General features: G+C 48.4%; 1 protein-coding gene across 10 annotated transcripts in view; it reads left to right on the top strand.

Moving 5' to 3' along the window:
- The window catches only part of LOC133342611 (glutamate receptor-interacting protein 2-like), a 189,862-nt gene that overhangs the window by 134,117 nt on the left and 31,738 nt on the right, over positions 1 to 24,007 (top strand). For all 10 annotated transcript variants that reach the window (XM_061551863.1, XM_061551862.1, XM_061551858.1 and 7 more), the window contains 5 exons: positions 4,609 to 4,686; positions 9,075 to 9,210; positions 10,702 to 10,847; positions 21,252 to 21,338; positions 22,862 to 22,937. In XM_061551863.1, coding sequence (XP_061407847.1) covers positions 4,609 to 4,686; positions 9,075 to 9,210; positions 10,702 to 10,847; positions 21,252 to 21,338; positions 22,862 to 22,937 — 523 coding nt within the window. The remainder of the gene's footprint in view (positions 1 to 4,608; positions 4,687 to 9,074; positions 9,211 to 10,701; positions 10,848 to 21,251; positions 21,339 to 22,861; positions 22,938 to 24,007) is intronic.

Raw genomic sequence — 24,007 nt, 5'->3', positions numbered from 1 at the left:
AATGCAGGAATGTAATTAGTACTGCATATGCATGTGCATTACCAACATCAGTTTTATGACCTTGTCAAATCTTTCAACTTTATTGCATTGCCCGTGCAAACTAATAATAACAACACCTGCGAGGGAAATCAAGTAATAACCACCCACAAATAACAAGTAAGCACAGTAGTACATTCACGGCAATTGCCAACGACCGATTTTAAGATGCCGTGTACATCTTGTACTTTTAATTTGATTGCCAGGGGCGAAGTAATAAAACTACAAACGATATTTCATCATCGATTATTGCGACCTCGTAGAGTAAAATGTAGCACTAAATATCCTCATTGATCAGCGGCGGTGCCAATTGAAACCAGAATTGAACAGATATAAATCATAAAATATTACCCCCCCCCCACCCGAAGACCGAAATAAAATGCTTTGCCGATCAATAAAATTACTGCCAAGTGGTCGTATTTTAAAGTTCCGCTCTGGACACTTGAGGGTTACGCATTCCAGAAGCAATGAGGTCGATTTTCTTTTTTCGAGGTTGCTCAAACTTATCTCAGCAGTGGTTCATGTTTACTTAGGAAGGCAGAACCACGTGGACTTGGTGATGGAAGCAGCCTGGAGGTAATCGACCTTTACAAAACAATGCTTTTGTATTATTAGTTTTTTAAACGCCCCAGTGGATCGTAGGGGTGATCTGTCACACGTAAACAAATGTCACTATATTTGCCCCGTGCAGTGCAACGTTCTGTTTACTTTGCAATATAGTTTCTGAAATTGTATTTCATCATCATCGACAACAGCAACTGTTGGTCATCAACATTGCCTTCATCATCATTATTCGCCTTGATCTGTCCGCTGCTGGATGAAGGCCTCCCCACGTTGTTGCCATCTCTCGTGGTCTCTCTTTTCAATTTTCAGATTCAAATCTCCAGGAGCACTCGAATCTGCCCTGCCTTTAACAATTGCCCGATTTTTATGCATCGTCGTTAACATTTTCCAGTTGTGTCCCTCCAACAATGGTCTACTTGTGTTCGTACGTGACGAGTTACAACTGCAGCCCATTCCACATTTTTTTTTTATGGGAAGCTGTCAGACCAGATGTAAATAGCTGTGGACACCATTGCAGGAGTAGCTTTTGCCTAAACAAAAATCCATCATCATCACCACGATCCATGGGGCAGATAGCCCCTTAGGTGTCCACTGCACATTTTTGTCATTTGTTTCCACTCTCCTCTGTCTTGTAGTGCCAATAAAGTTCAAGTAGTGCAACATCTTTCAGGCACCAATCTCTTCTTGTGTCGTCGTCAAGCCATTCTGTGTGTAAAAAAAATGCGAGTTAAAAATATGATGGAATGCGGTTTTGATCGTTTTATTTTAAGAATGGGTGGCGTAATAGCCACTTTTTATACATTTACCTTACATTGCTTTATTGTTAATTTCATGTTCACATTAACGTGTGCAGGAGTGGCTCGGTGGATAGCGCGTGCTGCCTTGTGAACCCGGCAACGCGAGTTCAAATCCCAGCCTTGGCACAGGTCTCGGAGCCCCACTTCCACCGAATGTCACTGACCAACATGGTGAAGTATGGTCAAACAGGCCTGATGATGGAAACTCATGGACAAGCCTTCATTCATCCGCGGTTTGTTAAAGGGCTCTAAATAAAACATATCTATTAAATCTACTTCAATCTATTGGAGTTTTTTTTCCCCTCCGCAGTATTTTACTTACAATGTTGAGGCCTATAAATCAAGTCAAATGTTCCTGCAATTTCTCTGAGGTTAAGGCAAGATCATGACTTCTAGCTATCAATCACAGACCGGATTAAAATAACATGGAAGAGGAGGATAAGAAGAATAAAACACAAATATTCCACGCTTGTTATTGTTAAGCAATCCACGTTTATACAGCTGCGTGACCACGAGAGGCAGGGTCAGGGTTTGAGCACTCAAAGGACTTGGCCGCTATAAGGGACCAGTCTGACGAGAGAAATGCCAGGTAATGCGCGAATGTGATACCGCACAGACGGACATGCTCGTGTGTCTCAAATGTACGTCGTGAGGGCCCTCCCAAACAATCAATTCCGTCGGTTAAACTCGCGCGCCACTCACTTTTCACGGCAAGCGGCGCGTGCCATTCAAAGCCGACCCCACCGTGGCACGGTCAGTCAGCCTTTGAATTAAATTAAATCTCTTGACACAAAAAAGTAAATCGATAAGTAATGTACGCCGGTCATTTTTAAACTGAACAGCATTTTAACGGCAACGCGAGAAATCTATACATATTTGTAGTTTTAACGCCGCGCGGCTTGTTGACGCATCAGATGTAGCTGCGGGGGGTGACTTTTATGAACTGTTTCGCAGTTCAATTTTTGTTCACTGTCTCGACGGCAAAACACAAAAACTCATTTCAAACCCCAAAAATAAAATCTATAAATATCATTAAAGTCAAATGGATAGCTCGAGGACAGCGACAGGTTTCTAATAAAATGCATTTCCGTTTCCAGACATTGCAGAAGTGTTTGCATTCAGCGCAGCGTGAGCTTCCTGAACAGTAAAAGAGTTTGTTGACGGTGAGGTGCAGCAGCTGCTGTTGCTAAATTCTTTACGTTCGCACCTTCGCCGTACGTCTGACGTTTGCGCTCGCGTCGTCTGAAATGTGGCATGAAGAACATGGAAATATATTTTTGTAATCGGTAGCCATTGTCGATCCGCTGCTGGATGAAGGCCTCTCCATGCCGTTATGGGTGTTGTTTTCTGGCCATACTTCATGTTGGTCGGGTTGGTGAAGTTCAAGTTAATTTATCAGGTATGGCCCTGTGAGCCATTCGGCTCTGGAATCGGGTGCAACCGCAACAAACAAAAAAACAAAAACATGAACAAAAACGTGAAGTGGTGGGGCCCGGGAACGGTTCAGATGTCGTTCACCAATCGATGTTTGCTGTGGTCAGGAATCAAACTTCGGCAACCAATTCCATTGGGAAATGCACTAACCGCAGTGCCACCGCTCCGCACACAGTAAATCTTGTAAACATGATAATTGGTTCTTTACCCTTCTATCTGGCAACAAAACTGACACCTTTTTGCAAGGAGTCATGTTTGCATAGACCGCAATACCTGCAGTCATAATACAAACAAAAGAACATAACTCTGATAATGTGCACTGTCCCTGAAGTTGATTGGTCCACACCCGAGACAGCTTTCCTTCGAGCCTAGTCTCATATGGGTTGGACCAGATGACGCCAAAAGGCGCATCTTGTAAACATCTCAACTGTCTTTAAAAATTGTCTGCAAAGCACCAAGTAGAGAATTTTAAAACGCCATTCTTTTCACCCCACCATGCGATGCCATGTTTACCAGTCGGCTCCATATTAGTGCATTGCAAGTTGTAAGCTGTTGAAATGTGACACTCCGCCATCATGGGACACGTGGGAAGGAGTGCGCGCATTGAGGTTGACTTACTGTGACTGATTTCGATTTAAAGCTTTCGTGACTGCAGGGATTCATCTTCTTGGTTCTTTCGGTAAAGTCACCTAGAATGGAAATAATAAAATAAAATAAAAATATATATAAAATAAAATAATGAACTATTTTATACTGTTTTATTTTTTATTATTTTATTATTTCCATTTTACTGTCACTGATTCCGAGCGTGGATTCGCTAAAGGTGTGCGGCACACAACACAAGTTACGCAGCCCAGCTTTGCTGCCTTGGCCTTGGTAACTCCGGCGTGGGAGTTGGTGCCGAGCCCGCTTGCCCAGTCATTGCGCCAGGCCGGGCATACGCTCCGGTAGCCTTGGGAACGTGATGCAAGTGACACCGGGGAGCCGAACGATGACCGACTCTCTCCATCCTCTGTTTGTTAATATTTTTACAACACGACACCGGCTGGCTTAAGGCTGGCTTAAGGCTGGCTTTGACGTGGATTCCAACCGTTGACCTTTGAAGGAAGTGTCGTGCATACTGGCCATTTTATTTGTGGTCTACCACTGAGACCACCTGGGTTGGGAGACCAGACTTGGGAGCTTGAGTTCATTCACATACCGAGTTAGTCCATATTTACTTCATAGCGTGTATTATGCCTTGTGTGTGTGTGTTTTTGTGGTCACTATCTTTAAGCCACAATGTATTCTCTGGCAGTCTATCAAGTGCTCATGCTCACAGACTTGTGTGCGCACACACACACACATGTATATGTCTAAAGTTGTAATGGATTTTTATTTTTCATTGTGTGGCCGAGAGTACAAACATAAATGTCAATTATAGACGCCTTTGGACCAGTGCATAATCTTCATCGTATCTTGTTTTCTCTGGATTATTTTATGTGGTTTTGCTGTTGTACTGAACAAGACCCCGCAGTTTTTGCATAGTGCTCTTGCCTGTAACATCTGACAACACACCACTACTGTATTTGTTTAAACCTGAGACCAATAAGTTCAAAACCAGTACAAAGCTTGTTTTCGCTTAAAAACAAATGTCGCCAAACAACATTTTGTCCAGCGAGCCAACACTTTACTTGCCTATTTTACATGCGTGTGGACTGGCAGACGTCCGTGCGTTGCTTTTGCCCGTTTGTTAATTAATCGCACCGCTGCTGTCGCCGTGTGTGTTTGTCCTCAGACGATGGGCCCTACGCACGTGCGAGCGGGCTGGCACGCGTGGATGGCACGGTTGCGCTCAGACGCCACAGCATCCCAGGTGAGGCTGCCAGACGAAGCCAACGGTCCCCCGTGCAGCCTCACGAAACCGTCGTGACACAGTGCCGCTGGTGACGAACTCACGACTCCTCGTGCGTGGCGCACGGCGTGCGAGGGAGTCGCGTAGACACCCACCATGCCCAGCTGCCTCTGTCTCTCCGATACAAGTTACTCATTTGAGGCTGAGTCTACCTATGGGGAGGTGCACAACAAGTTCAGACGCAAGGTTGACAGTGGTGTTAGTCATGGCCGGGAATCAAACTCGGTTTTGTCGTATTGCTCTACGACTGCTCCCCACTATACATCGGCAAAGGTCTCCCGTATAGCTTTCAGCAGGCTGTTGTTGACGTGGCCATCACCTCGCCTGGCCGCATTTGTCTCCCCAGTCGCTGATGTTTTTGCTCCGCACGAGGCACTCATTTAAGGCCGAGTCAACCTAGGGGAGTCCCAGGACAAGTTCAAACACCCTTTGCCACTGACACTCGCCAATGGCTGGGAATCCAACACAAGTAGTTGTTGTTCACAGAATACCCAGATCTGGTATTTGGCTGAATGGTAAATAGATTTTCTTCAGTGGCACCTCGAGCCTCAATTAAAGTGAATTCAGAAGTGAGGCACGTGATGTCATCTTCTCGGGCTGTTCTGACACAGGAATGGGCCCTGCTCCCTGAAATAATTTCATCGAAAATGTCTCGGGCCTCGTAGCTCTCTATCAATCGCAGCACTGTACGTTATTTGGATTTACGGAGCATCTAAAAGCAACTTCATCTCAAGACGGTGCAGACGGACACAGTGTGGACAGAGTTTATAACACATTCCTGCGGAGGGAGCTGGTAGGAACGTTGGGTTGCTCGGTCAATGGCCAGGGTCAACGGCGGCGTGGTGCATTCCGCAAATATGGCGGACTGTGAGGGCGGGCACAAGCCGGCGTGAGTAGGTTAAACGTTGAGTTTTATAAGGGCACCACCGGGTGACCAGCCCCTCCCCACCCAGCCCCACCCCTCCCACCCCCCCCACCCAGCCTCACCCTCCCCACCCAGCCTCACCCTCCCCACCCAGCCCCTCCCTCCCCACCCACCCAGCCCCTCCCCACCCTCCCCACCCAGCCCCTCCCCACCCTCCACTCCCCACCCAGCCCCACCCTCCCCACCCAGCCCCTCCCTCCCACCCAGCCGCTCCCTTTCCACCCAGCCCCTCCCTGCACGACGGACGGACACAATAATCCCCTGTGGGCTGGTGTAACCAGTGGGTTCCTACCAGTATGAAAGAGCAAGACCAGCTTCTAGGCAGGGGAACAAGTAAACCCGTAAAAACAAAGTTTTTCACTCTAAATCCTTTGTATGCGTGGCGGCTAGAGTTCTCTCGTCCTCTGGCTTGAGGTGGCTGCAATCTATGGGTCAGATGATTGTCTGCCAGTATTAAGCAATTGGTAATTAAATATTTAATTTGTTTTCCCTAAACAGTGTAAAATTTTGGAAAACAAATTTCACGAAAATTAATTGTCACACACAACGAGTCTGTGTGGAAAATGTCAGCTCGATTGGATCACGGGAAGTGGGTTAAAAAACGAGCGAAATATTTGCACGGTCCTAAGCAAGCAAGCGAACTTAAGATAAAGGATTTAAAAATATATTCGCCTGTGGAGGACGTGGGGATCGATCCCACGACCTTTGGCATGGGAAGCGAGGGCGCTACCAACTGCGCTACTCCGCCACAGCCTGTGGAGGGGTTACGCTCTGGGCTCTTACACTCTGACGTTCAGCCAAAGCCATGAATGCGTTCTATTTGAATATATGTAAAATAATTTTTTTTGCCTAAAAAGTGTAAAATTTTGGGAATTTTTTTTCACAAACAATAATTGTCTGGCACAACGAGTCTGTGTGGAAAATGTCAGCTCGATTGGATCACGGGAAGTGGGTTAAAAAACGACCGAAAGATTTGCACGGTCCTAAGCAAGCAAGCAAGCACGCAAGCAAGCAAGCACGCAAGCAAGCAAGCAAGCACGCGAACTTAATATAAAGGATTTTAAAAAATGAGTCTCTTCAGTCTGGAGCACCAACGGCTGTGGGAAGGGAGTTCTAGGCTATAGGGGGAGTAAAGGGAAGGCCCACCACACCACCCCCCTCGCTTCAATCAACGTGTCCACTGTCTTTCTCAACAGCTACTGTAGGGCTGTTTTTTTTCATGAATCGGAGGGGAACAAAAAGCCAGTCATGTGGGCTGACCTTGAACAGCGAGGAGCACTTATCGGAGTATGACCGCGAGAAGAGAAGCAAAGCAAGCGAAGCAATAGCGGTAGAACAAAATCTACAAGTGCTGCTCGCAATATTTCCATTAGGCTGCAAGGGAAGCCTTTAGATAAGCACCATTACACTCCCATGAGCGAGCAGATCAGCCAGTTATCTGTATTTTTATAAATCCGCCGGCACTGCAGGAGGGGCCCGGTGAAGGCGATTGAACTCGAGCAGCGCGTACGGTTATTTGTCTAAAGGCTTTGCATGTACAGCAGATCGGTCCACTTGATCTAAATGGAATTTATGAAGTGATGCCCCTACTCCGGTCAGATGCAGTCTGCATACTCCTGCGTGGAACTGTTTGTCTTTCGTGAGACCGACGCACCGCGTGCTGAAGACGAAATCGCCCAAAATGTTCCCGATCTAATCATATTTTGGAAATTGAGTGGGCTTGATCCCGGTTAGCATTTAAATAGGGTGACCGCCATGGCTTGTGAGGTGTTGTAGGCATGGCGCTGCGAGGTGGCCAGGAGATGGCAGTGGTGAGTGTCGCCCCCTTCATATGCATGCTGGGTTGCCTCGAGGTCAGTGTCCTTCACTAGTTTTGAGCGGGGGGGCCACTTTCGCCAATAAGACATCATCAGTGTGAGGGCCACCACGACATTTGAAACCCCGGAGTTTGACGGCTCAACGACGATGATGATAGGGAGTGTTTTGACTTTTGTGTTTTGTCGGGAGGCCGCACATCAGGGGCCGCACTAAAGACCAACAGGGGCCGCCAGTGTGCCCGCGGGCCTTGCAATGAACAACACTGCTCTCGGTTCTACCGTTTTCTCCCACATGAAGCCAAACACTCATTGTTACTTTTGGCCGAACGTCCTAATGCAGGATCCTCCAGATAAATAGTTTCGAGACTCGGTGGGGCTTTCCCTGGGTAAATATTTTTCTTCCAAGCCAAAGCGCACGGATTATCCCGCACCTCCGATTCGCACGGTTGGCTACGTACGGTGCGACAGAAGTTAAACATTCACATTATTGTATGGGATTTACTGATCAAATTTCCTTCCATCATGTACTTCTATTCTGTTCCTCTTCTCTCGTAACATCCAATAAACTTGTATTTCGTTCCACCACACTCTGGATAAATAATTGGCATTTTCAAATCATTGGTGTGATCTCAATTCTAGAAAAAAAACTGCCTGTTGAGCCACAGGATACTTTTGTTGTTACAAGGGAGTGGATGGCAATTCGTCACCCGTGTGCTGATCACAGGCCAGCATTGCAGCGGCTCCATGGCTTGGCATGTTTACCAGAAGGCACTGATTGAGTTAGTGTTGCTACGCACGTTTCTTTGAGCTTCACTGGTGCAACAAATTAAGTTTAAGACATTTCATTTTCGTTTTTGCACCTGGCGTAATTTGGTTGTGCACTTGAGTAACTTGTTTAGGAAAGGGCTTTTACATCTGTCTCTGAAATAATGATTTCGGCACTAAGTCCCCTGTCGCTATTATGAGTCTCCTTGATTTTCTCGGTTAAACTTCTGTTCACTTAAAAAAAACTATACATTCTTAAATATATTCATATTCCAGAAAGACTGCAATAGAAACACATGGATGAGTAAATGTACGCAAGCGAGAGACATAATTTTATTAAAAGCCAAGTGTGCTTGAGCTGGACGTGTCAGTGGAAGAGCTGATGGCCGGTGGTCAAGACTAACGACGAAATGGCAGCCCAGAGAGAGGTCATCCACCACTACAAGACAGAGAAATTAAATTAGACTCTGCGCATATGGCAGATTGCTTATTGCATCACGAGACCGTGAGTGATGGCGACAGCTTGGGCAGTGGAGGGGAGGCTTCATCCAGCAGTGGTTAGCCCATGGCTGATGATGATTTGTGTGATTGCAGTAAAACTCCTCTTATCCGGTGTGGTACGGGGGCACTCGGGGTCTATCCCATTATCTGTGTTTAGTCGCGCAAATTACTCTAGCAATAGACCCCATTGTTGGTTCGCGTTTTCGAGAGAGACTGTTTGTCCGAGTGACGAAACGAGCGGCGGTGACGACAGCGATAATGATCTTGACGGCAGCGGTCGTCATGGTGATTACGATGCTCGCTCACTTACCGCGATGGCTTCACGCGGTGCCTCCTGGCAGAGGAGCTGCGGGGCAGCACCACGGTGGAGCTCATGAAGAAGGAGGGCAGCACGCTGGGGCTCACGGTGACGGGCGGCACGGACAAGGAGGGGCGGCCCCGCGTCTCCAACCTCCGGCCAGGAGGCATCGCGGCACGGTGAGGCCGACTCGCCCCTCCGTGGGATGAAATCTTTTTTCAAATATTTTTTTTTTCCCTCCTTCCCCCAACTCGCATCGTGTCGGTGTGCAGTAACGAATCTCGCGGAGCGGTGGCCCCCATGCTTCAGAGAGTGGCCCGTGGAAGAGGTGTTTGATGGGATTTGTGAAACATCAAACCAATATTAGTTTATACATCTTCGGAGCCAAATCAAGTGTAAAACCAGGTTTTTTTTTCATGATGGGTTTTCTTTGCAAAAATTAGTGACTGGGCTGAAACCATTAACTCAACACACTTAGGAATTTGGTTTAATCACAGGTGGCTGACCAGGATTTCAGGAGTGCTGGCTCAGCTTTTTGAACTCTGGTCCACCCAGCCACCTCTGACTGCAAGGCTCTCATAGACTGCATATCCACAATGCCCTCTCACATTCACATCCAATCTTGTAACAATCACACGATTGAATATGAATGACAAGTAAATTCAAATAGATCCCTTACAAGTCATCCGTCCAATTCTACGCATGCTAATGCATTCCTTTGGATTCATATGCGTTGTGTGTAATTATTTTATTTGTCCCATGTAGCCACGCGTGGGAATAAGAAATAATGAGCACCACAACATTAAAATAAAACTTAATGTCTGAAGGTGGGAAGGGTAGGAGTGAATGGGGGTATAAATCATTTCAAGCGTAATGTAAACATTAATAATAATTTATAGCGTGTTGTCAGTCCACCGCTGAATGAAGGTCTCCCCTATGCCGTGTTGGTCATGGGGCTTATTTGATCAGACCAGAGGTCGCAACCGGGTACCCGATACCCATACCCTACCCGATACCCGGCTACCCATACCCGGCCGGGTACGGGTACCCGTTTGCGACCCTGGTGCGGCCAGGTACGGGTACGGGTAGGCCGCGAGTCACTGGTGAGTCACCGTTTGTCACTCATTTCCCAACGTCTTGTCTCTTCTCACAATTCAAGTTCCTAGAATCAACCCACCCGTGCCTGCAACATGGCTTCATCCCAGAGGTCGCAATCAGGTACCCGATACCCGTACCCTACCCGTACCCGTCTGGGTACTGGTAGGGTACGGGTACGGCCGGGTACGGGTACCTGTTTGCGACCCTGGTGCGGCCGGGTACGGGTAAGAAATCAAAACCCGTTTGCGACCTCTGGATCAGACCTACTGTACAGCTGTGAAAAAGATCTTCACAGCTCATTGGATTCCTCCTGTACAAATCGACGTTCTTGATTCCGATGACTCTGAACCTGACTTCGCCTTGACATTGCCGCCCCTTCCCGAGTCTCGACAATCTGCCTGACTGGGCACGCGCCTCCGTTGCTTCCGTTGCCTAAACCTGGTCCTGCCAGCCAGGGCACCCTGCCAACCACCCCCTGCCTCCCGCTCGCGTGGCCCGGTGCGGGCTCGGGTTGCAACCGCCCGCCCGCCCGCTCGACGGCCGCGCCATTGACCCGGCGATGCCCTTCGCAGGAGCGACCAGCTTAACGTGGGGGACTGCATACGCACGGTGAACGGCATCAACCTGACGCGGCTGAGGCACGACGAGATCATCAGCCTCCTGAAGAACGTGGGCGAGCGCGTTGTGCTCGAGGTGGAGTACGAGCTGCCCCCGCTCGGTGAGCTCGGCCGGCACCCTCCGACTCGGATCATCCTCCTCCTGATTCTGCGTGATTCTCTCTCTGGTTCTGCGTGATTCTCTCTCTCTGGTTCTGCGTGATTCTCTCTCTGGTTCTGCGTGATCCTCTCTCTCTGGTTCTGCGTGATTCTCTCTCTCTGGTTCTGCGTGATTCTCTCTCTGGTTCTGCGTGATTCTCTCTCTGATTCTGCGTGATCCTCTCTCTCTGGTTCTGCGTGATTCTCTCTCTGGTTCTGCGTGATTCTCTCTCTCTGGTTCTGCGTGATTCTCTCTCTCTGGTTCTGCGTGATTCTCTCTCTGGTTCTGCGTGATTCTCTCTCTGATTCTGCGTGATCCTCTCTCTCTGGTTCTGCGTGATTCTCTCTCTGGTTCTGCGTGATTCTCTCTCTCTGGTTCTGCGTGATTCTCTCTCTCTGTTTCTGCGTGATTCTCTCTCTGATTCTTCGTGATCCTCTCTATGATTCTGCGTGATCCTCTCTCTCTGATTCTGCGTGATTTTCTCTCTCTGGTTCTGCGTGATCCTCTCTCTGGTTCTGCGTGATCCTCTCTCTGGTTCTGCGTGATCCTCTCTCTGGTTCTGCGTGATCCTCTCTCTGGTTCTGCGTGATTCTCTCTCTGGTTCTGCGTGATTCTCTCTCTGATTCTGCGTGATTCTCTCTCTCTGGTTCTACGTGATTCTCTCTCTGGTTCTGCGTGATTCTCTCTCTGATTCTGCGTGATTCTCTCTCTCTGGTTCTTGGTGATTCTCTCTCTGATTTTGCGTGATCCTCTCTTTGATTCTGCGTGATTCTTTCTCTGGTTCTGCGTGATTCTCTCTCTGATTCTGCGTGATTCTCTCTCTCTGGTTCTTCGTGATTCTCTCTCTGATTCTGCGTGATCCTCTCTCTGATTCTGCGTGATTCTTTCTCTGGTTCTGCGTGATTCTCTCTCTGATTCTGCGTGATTCTCTCTCTCTGATTCTGCGTGATCCTCTCTCTGGTTCTGCGTGATTCTCTCTCTCTGATTCTTCGTGATCCTCTCTCTGATTCTGCGTGATCCTCTCTCTGATTCTGCGCGATTCTCTCTCTGATTCTACGTGATCCTCTCTCTGATTCTGCGTGATCCTGTCTCTGCACGTTGCATGGCTCACGTCATCCCGAGCTCTAGGAACTCGCGGCTGCGATCAAATCCCGTAAGCGCACACTCGCATGCGCCGACACGAAGGAGAAAGCCGGTGTTCTGGTGGAGGCCGTTGCTTCCCCACTTGTCCGTGCAAATAAATGCCCCCTCCTGCTGCGTTTTCACCGTCCTCATCACTCCACTCGATTGATTCGTGCCCATGCAATTCACTGGCCCCGTCCACATTTTGCAAGCCCAGGGACATCAGGAGTCGTCGAGAGGGCTAGACATGCTGCTACGTTCATGGAAATTGCGTGGCTGTCTCAAGCTCAGGCGTTGAGGAGCGGGGGGAGGGGTTCTTTTTTTGTGACGAGAAATCGACCGGGTTCAACGCGCCTGCAAATTTGCCGTTTCCCAACGGGCCCTCCCCCCCCCCCCCCCGCCGCCACCGCCGCATGGCGTCGACACTTTACCCCTTTTGTCTTCAGTCGTGACCGAGGGTGCTGTATGACGAGCACCAATTGGGCGTCATAAATGATGGGCGGAAAAGCCAGCGGAGGGGCATTGTCTCGGCAGTGGAACGAATGTCAGTGGCCTCCGTGATAATTGATTTAAATTTATCAAATGTGTTTAGAGTAGCAATTACACATTAGCAGCGTGATTTTTGTGAGTGTGTTTCTATACATTGTGTGGGGGATGGTAGTGCATTGGTTAGCACACTGCTATTTACCCGGTAACCCGAGTTCAATTCCCGCTCACCACCAACAGGAGCGAAGATTTGAACTGGTCCAGGGCCTCCCCTAGGTCGATTCAGCCTTAAATGAACACCTGGTGTTCTGTATAAATATCAGCATTGGGGAGACAGAAGTGGTCAGGTGTGGTGTTCGCCACCCACCACCTCATGTGCCGTGCTAGCCTTGATAGTTGCTTGCTAACAGCACTGTTTAAAGTCTATAAGGGGGGTATTTATCTTGATCTAGTGTGTGTCATATTTTCTTGGTACAGGCAGTTCTGTTGCAAATTTCTAACGAAAAAATAATGTAGACCGCCACCGTAAAGGAGTCATTTGAATTCAAAAAACGCATTGCGATAATTTCAGTCTTAAAAATGTATTTAGCTTGTTTCCTGTTCACCCTCGTAGAAATAGCTGACACGTCATGCGTTTGCCCACATGCAAGCGTGGCAGGTTTGTGTTGTAAAAAAAAAATGCAGTGGCCAACAGGAAAGTACATCAGCAATAAGTGCCTGCAATTTACATCGAGACATATTTCATCTCGAAATACGGGCGCAGCGGTGGCGAGATGTTAACACAGTCGCCTGGTTTGCAGAGGATGTCATGGGTTCGATCGCGACCCTAACGGCTGTATATTTGGAGTTTGCATGTCTCTCTTCCCGTGGTCGTGTGGATTTTTTTCCAAGTCCTCCGGGTTTTTCTTCCACATTTATAAACATGCCTTAAGAGTATTTGGCTGCTATAAATTTCCACGATGATAAGCCGCTTCGTTGAGCTATCATTCGTGGCCAGGTGGTTTCTGAAAAATAACGATTTCGCTCAGTGGTCCTTCCTTACCCGGTGAAATGCAATAACTAGTTTGGTTTTAGTTTAGTCTCCAATGTGAATCAAAGTTTGTTTGCGTAGAAGTTGGGGGGGTGGGGCAGCGGGAGGGCACGGGTTGCACTGTCCCAGGGGTTATGGCACTGCCGTGTAACCCCCACCAATGGCGGTTCGATTCCCAGCCACGTCACACATCAGTGGAGAGTAGTAATACTGGTAGGAACCACCTGGTTCCACCCGCCCACAGGGGATTATTGTGTCCGTCCGTCGTGCATCCAAAAATGGGAGGGGTGGGGCTGGGTGGAGAGGGGAGGGGAGGGTGGGGAGGGGCTGGGTGGGGAGGGTGGGGCTGGGTGGGGGAGGGGCTGGTCACCCCGTGGTGCCCTTATAAAACTCAACGTTTCACCTACTCACGTGGGCTTGTGCCCGCCCTCACAGTCGGGCATATTTGCGGAATACACCACGCCGCCGTTGACCCTGCAGGCCATTGACCGAGCAACCCAACGTTACTACCAGATCCCTCCGCAGGAATGTGTATTATTCGTGAGTGAAGGCATAGATTGGGTGTGCCACCCATCCATTGACTTGTGCGTTCTGAGTGGCGGCGCTTGGGATGTCACCTGTCTGGGAGAGACCCAGGCAGTCTGGGAATTGGCACCTGTGCTCGGGTGCCAGGAATATGATCGAAATGTACCGAGATCTGGCCGGTGGTATTGTGTTGAACTGCGTTACGGTATACAGCACCGTTTCGATGATAGGACCTAGGCTGACTGAAAAATATCGTCCGGGTTTGTTTAGCCAATGTTGTTCATTTCTCTCCAACACTGCCGGTGTGTCGGAGCAGTAATAGGTTAGGCACGTTTGTTCACGCGACTTATTTATTAATGTTCGAAACGAAAAATTAAAGACGTGCACTTGCCTCATCGGAATGAGAAAGGGTTAATTGGCCGTGTCGAGTAGGGGGTGAAGGGTTACGACACAAATTTTACTTACGGCGATCCGACCCAAAAATCAAATTACGAATGTCAGGGTCTGTGGATGAGGTGGCAACCCCAGGTGGTGCCACCTCAAGGCCTTGGCTGGCTCTGGCTCTGCTGGGTCTGCCCACGTGGCCACGCCAGCCGAACCTCTCCGTCCGCCTCGGAGCACCCACTCAATCGTGGAGCCAAACCTTTTTGAATTCGCGATTTCGATCGCAATTTCTGTGTGCGCAAAGGTGATAGCGGGTTTTGTTTTTTCTCCCTTAAATTCCCTTTGCAAAGCTGAATGGTGGTTTCATATTTTGACTCTATAATCCGGCTTAAGCCCTCTAGAAATTCAAGCATTTATAGTCAAATGTTGTCTCCCCTCTTTACATCGCAATCATTGTTATGCGAATTGCTGCTCATTACCAGCACAGCTCCTGCCCGGGGTGCTTTGCACATTAATTGCTCACGATTTAAAAACACTTAAAACAAGTGCGCACATGTTCAGAACTGTGTATTGTGTGCAGCTGCACCTTGCCAATGCAGGTTACAAACATAATGTTCAAACGACTTAAATTATTATAATAATAATAGGCCTGAAGCCATACAGTGGAATACTGTGAGAGCAGAACATGGCTGCCATTTGTGTACCTTGGAATAGATTAGGGATCAGGCAGAAGGAACAAAGTGATGACGAGGAGTCTGGTATAAGTATAATTGATCACAGTAGTGTCTTATCTTTAACGTAAGTGTAGCTCATATTCTTCAGTGATAAATGAATATGATGTGGTGTGTATGTGAGCTTTCTAGGAACGGTGTGGTGCGGTAGTCCAGTGGTGAGCACGTGGCGCTATGAGCCCAGCGACCCGAGGTTGATTCCTGCTCAGGGCCAATAACAATGTTTAATATCTAAACAGGTCCTGGGCCTCCTCCCCTAGGTCGACTCGGCCTCAAATGAGTACCTGGTGCGGTGTGTAAACATCGCCGCTGGGGAGACAAAGGCGGCCGGGCGTGGTGCTGGCCACCCTCCTCCTCGTGCCGTGCCGGCCTTCATTGGTGCTTGCTAATGGCACTTGCCCCAAACGCCTGTTGAGGCTTTCCATGGGATCTTTGCCTTTGTAAAGATGGTTCAGTTCACGGGAGACTGTCCCTATTTACCTTGTGCCGTATCAATGGAGAACGCTAAGCAGTCCGGGGCAAGCTCTACCTGTATTCTGCGTATTGTACATAACGCATTACATATAAAATGAAGATATAAAAACGTGACCTAGTTTCATCAATAAAATTTCTTTCTTACGCTCTCGATCCATGCATAGAGTAAGAATCCAGATTATTTTATGATTTCTTGCCTCCTGGGGTGAATCGTGCAGTGTTCAGCACAGTGGTCTGTTTGTTAACCTGGAGATCCGGAGTCATTTATTTGGCCATGGCTAGTGTCAGTGGCGAGCGATATGTCACCCAGGTCTGGGCCCTGTTTTCACAAACCCACACTGACCCACCGTGATGAAGTACGGTCAAACAACCACTTGACCGATATGGTGTGGGGGAGGAAGGCTTCATCCAGCAGTGGATCGACCAAAGAGCTGAACGTTTTTTTTATTTCTTGTGTAACGGGTTCACGTGCGTGATCTTCCGCTCCCACTATGATGACCGCGGTAGAACAAAAATAAAAAAATGAAAATTTGGGCCCCCTTTCCAAATTGCAAGGGGGCCCAAATCGTTCGATGCCTATTAGGAAGCATGCTGCATGATATAATTAATGATAATAATTTTTTTATAAAGCACCCTTAAAAAATGTATCTCCGGGCGCTATGCATGTATGAGAAGGCGGAAATAGTTTAACATCAACCCAAAGAAAGGGGATGTGAGAGAGATGTTTGAAAACAACTAAAGAGAGAGCCATTTTAAACGGATATATGTTCTTGGTCTTGCACACCATTGGTCAAATAAGTGCTGCTGCCATTGGGTAAATTATGGCCCACGTTTAACTGCCTCTTGTAACTTAGCGTTTGTTGAGTGTAAGCCTGTTGAAATCAAATGTTCCCTGGGGAGAGAGATATGGTGAAACGGCACTGCGGGGCTGGCTTATCCTGTCCTCTGTATTACCTTTGACAACTTCATCCCCTTCCCTTCATCCGGCTGTGCCTTGTCGCATTCATGACGAAGCCAGCCGTCACTGTTGATGTCCCATAATTATTGCTGAAGAATATCATCGTGTCGAGGGTAATCAAACACAACGGCGTTTTTATTTTCATGTCAACATTAAAAATGTCGATCAAATGTTCGCGTGTACCCCACTGAGAGGTATTTATTTTGGTTTCTTATCAGGTAATACATGTCATGCTCACTAAAATGCCCATCTTGCCATATGCACTGTGCAGAAGTACGTGTCTCTACTAATCAAACATCATGAAATATATTTAATAAATAAATGTATACACAAACCCATCTAAGTGTCACATAGCAAAAGATGATATACAGGAGACGCCAATACTAGCTTCTGAGCACAACGATTGATAGATGTATTTATTACTTTTTATTTAAGCTGGATAAGGACATGTCTGGGTCATATTTGCATTTAAAAAAGTTCATAAAACAGCAAAATGTAAAAAATAACATGAGCAATATAAAATGACAACAGCCGTGCATCCTCATACATATAACTAGAAACTGTATTGAAAATATTAAAAGTGAATACACTTTTGGCAATGGCTTTAAACACATTCCTGCGGAGGGAGCTGGTAGGAACGTTGGGTTGCTCGGTCAATGGCCAGGGTCAACGGCGGCGTGGTGTATTCCGCAAATATGGCCGACTGTGAGGGCGGGCACAAGCCGGCGTGAGTAGGTTAAACGTTGAGTTTTATAAGGGCACCACGGGGTGAGCAGCCCCTCCCCACCCTCCCCACCCAGCCCCTCCCCATCCAGCCCCTCCCCACCCTCCCCACCCAGCCCCTCCCCACCCAGCCCCTCTCTGCACGACGGACGGACACAATAATCCCCTGTGGGCTGGTGTAACCAGGAGGTTCCTACCAGTATTAAGCATCGTTCATACGAGAGGCGATGATTCCGGTTAATTAGCGGAGGGTGGCAGATAGTGGGGCTGAACCCGATTAAATATTATCTCAAGCTGACATCGTTTCACGAGACAGCAGTGGCAGGGGAAATTAATCCCTGGCGGATTTTTGTTTTAAAACAAAATAAGTAATATTTTAAAATACTTTTTTAAAAACACGCTTTCATGAAATGTACCATACTCGTAATGGCAGAACTCCACGACTCCAGGAAGTGGCCCCGAAGCTTGCCATAACATAAGGGACCGTGGCCAATTACAGCCAACGTCAGTTGAGCGTGGACAATTAGACCCAAGCCGAAACATAACATATAAAAAAGAATGTTTAAAAAAATTATAGAATATAGTATTCTCATTAGTATGACAAAAGTATACCAAGTTTGCAGTCGATACACATTGGGAAGTGGGTCAAAATTGAGTTACAAGATTTGAGGATACGACAACAACAACAACAACAGAGTGAGTTAATAGAAAGCGTGTAAAAAGATCGTTTAAACATTTATATTTTTATGATAGAATATAGTATTGTAATCAGTATGACATAAGTATACCAAGTTCGCAGTCGATACCACATTGGGAAGTGGGTTAAAATTGAGTTACAAGATTTTAGGATACGACAACAACAGAGTGAGTTAAATAAAATCGTGTCATAGAAAAATCCTCACTGTGCAATCGGCTTCGTGTCCGGTGTCACAAGATGTCCGGATCTCCCATCAGAGGGGCGCAGCTGTGTTAGGGAAATCCCACCGAAGATGATATCACAAAACTCCTACTGAGATCCCTTCAAGTGACCTCTTAGCAACACACTAGGGGCGCAGCATTTTCCCAACCTACTACGAATAGTAAAGTGCATGCATCTCATAATAGTCAAACTAATATTTGCTATTCTCTTAGCAGGAATTAGCCAAATTTATTCAGGACCCACTTGTAATGTGATGAGTTTCCTGCAATCATCGGTGACCAGGTTGAGACCATGAACCCACAGCAATTGATAACCCGGTTGAATCACGGCTGACCAGAGCCCAGATTTGAACCCAGGAAGTCGGTGGTACCAGCTCAGCGCTCTCTGGCCACCAGGCCGCACGGCCACCTCGGAATTCCTGGCGACTTTACGTGGCCGCCGTTGGCACCGAACCGTCCTCCCGGTTGCAAACGACTCTTCCTTGCGCACACATGCACGCACGCCCACAGCCAGGGCCTCCAGCAACGGTGGTTTGGCTGTGCCGCTCTCTCCTCCTCCCTGCCAATGAATCCACTCACCCGCAAGCGGTCGCCATCCAAAGGCAGCGCCGTACAAACAACAACAACAAAAACAGAATGAAATCTCAGCGGGCCAGCTGTGTGCGGCTATTTATTATTTAGTTGTTTGCCGGCTCTTTGGTGGCAACCTGTGGCAGAATGACGTGCACTGCGAGCTGTCTCCGTGTGTGTGTGCGCGTGTGGTTTCTCTTGGTCAGATCCATTATGTTATCGATCCCCATTGTGCAGAGGGAGGGACGCGATTGTGTTGTGTCTGTTTGTGTTAGAGCACAGGTCTCCTTCTTCTTCTTTTGTTTGGGTCTGAATTGAGACCCAACTGTAAATCATGTGTCCACGTTTCTACATCAGGCTGCTGGCTTGAGAGCAGAGCGAGTGAATGCCACTCGTGCCCTCGGTGAACGCTAGCAGTGGACACGGATTTGCACAGAGACCGATCGACTCAGAGACCCACTGACTCGCATAAAGACCCACAGACGCACACAAAGGACCCACGGACTCGTACAGAGACCCCTAAGGTTGCAGTGGACATGACCTCATGATGGAATGATACATGTCCGAGGGCATATCCACCGAAGAGATGCAGCGGATGGAATCGGCTCGCTGTCGAGTGCTGGGTGGATCGATACATCGCGGGGCCCTAAAGGACGGGGACAGCTTGAGGAGGCCTTCATCCAGCAGTGGATTGATTACGGGTGGTGATGATGATGATGATGATTGCGTCATCAGTGTGGATGGTGTGGGGTTTTGGGAGATAGCTGATGTCTCTACAACGTATTCCACACACAGCGCTTGCGAACAGAAGCAGATTTTTGGCTTTACGTTAGACACATTTCCATGGCTCAAAACGAATTTTTCAGTTTTTGCGATCGCCCCCAGGGTTTCCCCCTTCCCCGTAGATTGTGTTTTTGATTACAGCATTTCCTTTTTGTTTACGAAGACAGCTTCCAAAACAACATTCTGGCATGCGATTGTTTGATTACCGGCAAGAGTTTATGTTGTTGTTGTTTAATCAGTACCTAGTGCTCACAGAGCAGCCAGATCTCTAAATATCTAGAGGCTTGAAATGCAAAATTACCAGCTGCCTTTTAAGCTTCTTGCAAATAGCGGTGAGGTAGTTGAGAAAAGCGAAACTTAAGTTGACTTGACAAGGGGGGAAAAAAACGCCAGCTAGCTTCGAGTTTATTGACTCAAATTTACAAGACACCATGTATTCTAAGGTCATTCATGAAATGTCAGCTCAGAAATAAAATTATTACTCGCATACAACATTACTGCTTAGCTCGTTTTGCATTGACATTTAAGATTTTATGTATTTGCCTCCTATTAGTGCTGCACTAATGGAATTTTAGTGCGTCAATTGTGCTTTCATTTATCTTTGACATTTTCATTAGATCTGTCGCCACACGTCATACCTCTATCAGTGTTCTCATCTTTTAAAACGGCGCTTCCTGAGCAAGTGTGGAATATTAAATAGGTGTATTTGTTCCATACAACCGCTGTTAAACCCCTCCCTTCCCATGTCAGATGCTCGGCCGTTTTTTTGTCCGGGTTGCTATTGAATCAGAGCTTCTTAGCTTAATGGGCCTTACCCAAAAAAAAACACGACTTGACTGACTGACATGTGAACACATGTTGGTTTTGTGCAGGGCCCTGTACAAAAATCGAAGAAGTCGTTAATTCCTGACAATGTTATACGTCACAGGAAAGCTTTTCTAAATACATGTCCGCTACGCAATCGTAAACCCTATCAGAGGGCAGCTTGGTCACAGCACTCTTTCTTTGGGCTATGATCTGTAAACAAAAATAAGAGGTCGCGATTGTCACATTAGCCTTTACGGACTGACCATAGATCCATAGATATGGTCAGGTACTTCAGAGGGCTTGTGCCATGTCAGAGATTTGTGCTTTCACCACTGGGAGCCTGTGTTTGTGTCTAGGCGTAGTTAGCCTGGTCACCAATGGCTGCACACGCAATTATACAAACGTGTCTTTATCGTATGCAATTGAGTTTGTGACTTGAATCGGCGTGTTCCAGCTCTGAGAAACTTACGTTTGGCTTAGTTGACTTGCGACACACACTCATGCAGGACTTGTCAAAGATATTGCTCCTCGTGTCGACAAGGAAGCATATTGAAGTGACTTCAGAAAGTTGTCCAGGTCTGTTCTCTGACACAACGCTGATGAACTGCTGGCTGTGAAGATCCTCACGAAGCTTTCTTCACCGCACGACAAGACGCTGTTAACACTATTGGGGGGAACACAAAACGTGCGGATCGGTGCGTTCAAAGAGTTTCTTGGGCCTCGCCGAAAACACTCGGCGCGTTGTTTCCTGTGATGAATTTCCCACTCCCCTCCCGTGACCATAACAGTTAACCACATTGAGGCATTGGTTGTTATTGTGCGTAATCAATCGTCCGTTTGTTGTTTTGTTCCCAGCGCCTGACAGCACTGCTGGAGTGATTGCGAAGACCATCGAGATAACGCTGTACAAGGAAGGCAACAGCTTTGGCTTCGTCATCAGAGGCAAGTGTTCGTTCTCCCTCCGAGAAGGTCGCGTGAGGCCACTGGAGATGCTGTGGCTCAGGGGGGCATGCACGGCGTAACGCGCACCGCTTGAAGATGGTAACTGAGGAGTGGTGACACGGCCGTGCGCTCGCAGCGTTTGCCGCTTGTTCCAAAGGTTGGCGGTTAAATCTCGGTGGCCAACCTGGTTAATACCGTGGGTTGATTAACTTTACGTACGTGCAACGTGCAACCTGGCTCACCGTGCACGTTTGCGAGCATGTGACTGTCGTACGAAAACGAGAGATGGCCCGTACGTGCACAGGTGTTATGGTCCTAATTTGCGAAATTTGGAAGAAATTTTTTGACGCGTAGCAAAATTGCTCTTTGTTGTGAAACTTCTACAGACTATACCCATCATTGCAACATAGTTTTGTGATAGTTTTGTGCTATAATCGTGGTGCAAATAACAATGGTGAGCTGTGTCGAGTAAGCAGACTCATTGCAACAGCAAGCTGTTGCCCCTGAACATGTATTCATGCTCCACCATCCGTAGATGCTGCTCTCTTATATTCACTGTTTGGGACCCATCATTCTGGCCGTAGCTGTTTTATCTGACCTAATAGTGGCTTGTTTTGGCCCACACAAGAATCGCTGATAGAGACTTGTGTACCCTTGGACCTAATCTTGTTGCGGCCTTAATTGCTACGGATAATGTAAGTGACCTTGATTTGAAGCTTTCGTGACTGCAGGAATCCATATTCTTTGGTTCTTTCGGTAAAGTCACGTAGAAAAATAATAGATCACGACGTTTCGATCGCCACACAAGCGGTCGTCCCGAAAGAACCAAAGAGTCATGTAAGTAACATTCAGTATATTTTTATTTGACTCGGTGTTGTGCATATCATTATCAGAGTTGTCTCTTTTTGTTTGCATTTTGACTGCTTGTGTTGTGGTTATTCCAAACATGATCCCTTGTATAAAAGTCTCAGTTTTGGTTGCCAGAAAAAGGGTAAAAACCTATTACTACAACATGCGGTATATTTTTCGACTGTACAGTAGTTACAGCTTGGTAAATTTAAAAGTAAATCACCCACGCTGGTCCTGTCCTGCGTACATCGCCCGTGGCACTGGCAAAATATATTCCCTTGGGCCACTTGGCTGCTCTGATGGAGGGGTCAGGCCCTGTTTTCAATTGCTCTATTTCACTTTCAAGCTCAAGCTGCACCTTTGAACCAACCCATACCCCTCCCTCTCTTGCTGAAGTCCTTGATGACAGTGATTGTTCAAGGGGCATCGTGTTGTGGTATGACTCGGTGTGGTGGTAGGATGACTCGGTGTTGTGGTAGGATGACTCGGTGTTGTGATATGACTTGATGTTGTGGTAGGATGACTCGGTGTTGTGGTAGGATGACTCGGTGTTGTGATATGACTTGATGTTGTGGTAGGATGACTCGGTGTTGTGGTAGGATGACTCGGTGTGGTGGTATGACTCGGTGTTGTGGTAGGATGACTCGGTGTTGTGGTATGACTCGGTGGGACAGGTGGCGCCCATGAGCAGAGGCACAAGTCGAGACCCATCCTGGTGACGTGCGTAAGACCGGGCGGTCCTGCCGACCGGTGAGTTTCCGTCACCACCGTCACGCTTGTCACGCACCGTCACGCACCGTCATGCACCGTCACCACCGTCACGCTTGTCACGCACCGTCACGCACCGTCACCACCGTCACGCACCGTCACCACCGTCACCACCGTCACGCACCGTCACGCACCGTCACGCACCGTCACGCACCGTCACCACCGTCACGCACCGTCACGCACCGTCACCACCGTCACCACCGTCACCACCGTCACGCACCGTCACGCACCGTCACGCACCGTCACCACCGTCACCACCGTCACGCACCGTCACGCACCGTCACCCACCGTCACGCACCGTCACGCACCGTCACCACCGTCACCACCGTCACCACCGTCACGCACCGTCACCACCGTCACGCACCGTCACGCACCGTCACCACCGTCACCACCGTCACCACCGTCACCACCGTCACGCACCGTCACCACCGTCACGCACCGTCACGCACCGTCACGCACCGTCACCACCGTCACGCACCGTCACGCACCGTCACGCACCATCACCACCGTCACCACCGTCACGCACCGTCACGCACCGTCACCACCGTCACCACCGTCACCACCGTCACGCACCGTCACGCACCGTCACCACCGTCACGCACCGTCACGCACCGTCACCACCGTCACCACCGTCACCACCGTCATTACCGTCACCACCGTCACGCACCGTCACCACCGTCACGCACCGTCACGCACCGTCACCACCGTCACCACCGTCACGCACCGTCACGCACCGTCACCACCGTCACCACCGTCACGCACCGTCACGCACCGTCACCACCGTCACGCACCGTCACGCACCGTCACCACCGTCACCACCGTCACGCACCGTCACGCACCGTCACCACCGTCACGCACCGTCACGCACCGTCACGCACGTCACGCACCGTCACCACCGTCACGCACCGTCACGCACCGTCACGCGAACTCCGGTCATCCTCGCAGAAGCGGCTTGTGGCTGGCCATCGAACAAAGACGGTCACTGCATCACGCGCTTCCAGATGCGCTTCTGCAGATTTCTGGAACCCTCTTCCGTCTAAATTATAAGAAGC

Source organism: Lethenteron reissneri, chromosome 15, assembly GCF_015708825.2.
Source record: "Lethenteron reissneri isolate LAM-NWPU_2019-01 chromosome 15, ASM1570882v1, whole genome shotgun sequence".
NCBI lineage: Eukaryota > Metazoa > Chordata > Hyperoartia > Petromyzontiformes > Petromyzontidae > Lethenteron > Lethenteron reissneri.
The sequence above is the reverse complement of the archived record's forward strand: the minus strand, read 5'-3'. Positions and strand labels throughout refer to the sequence as shown.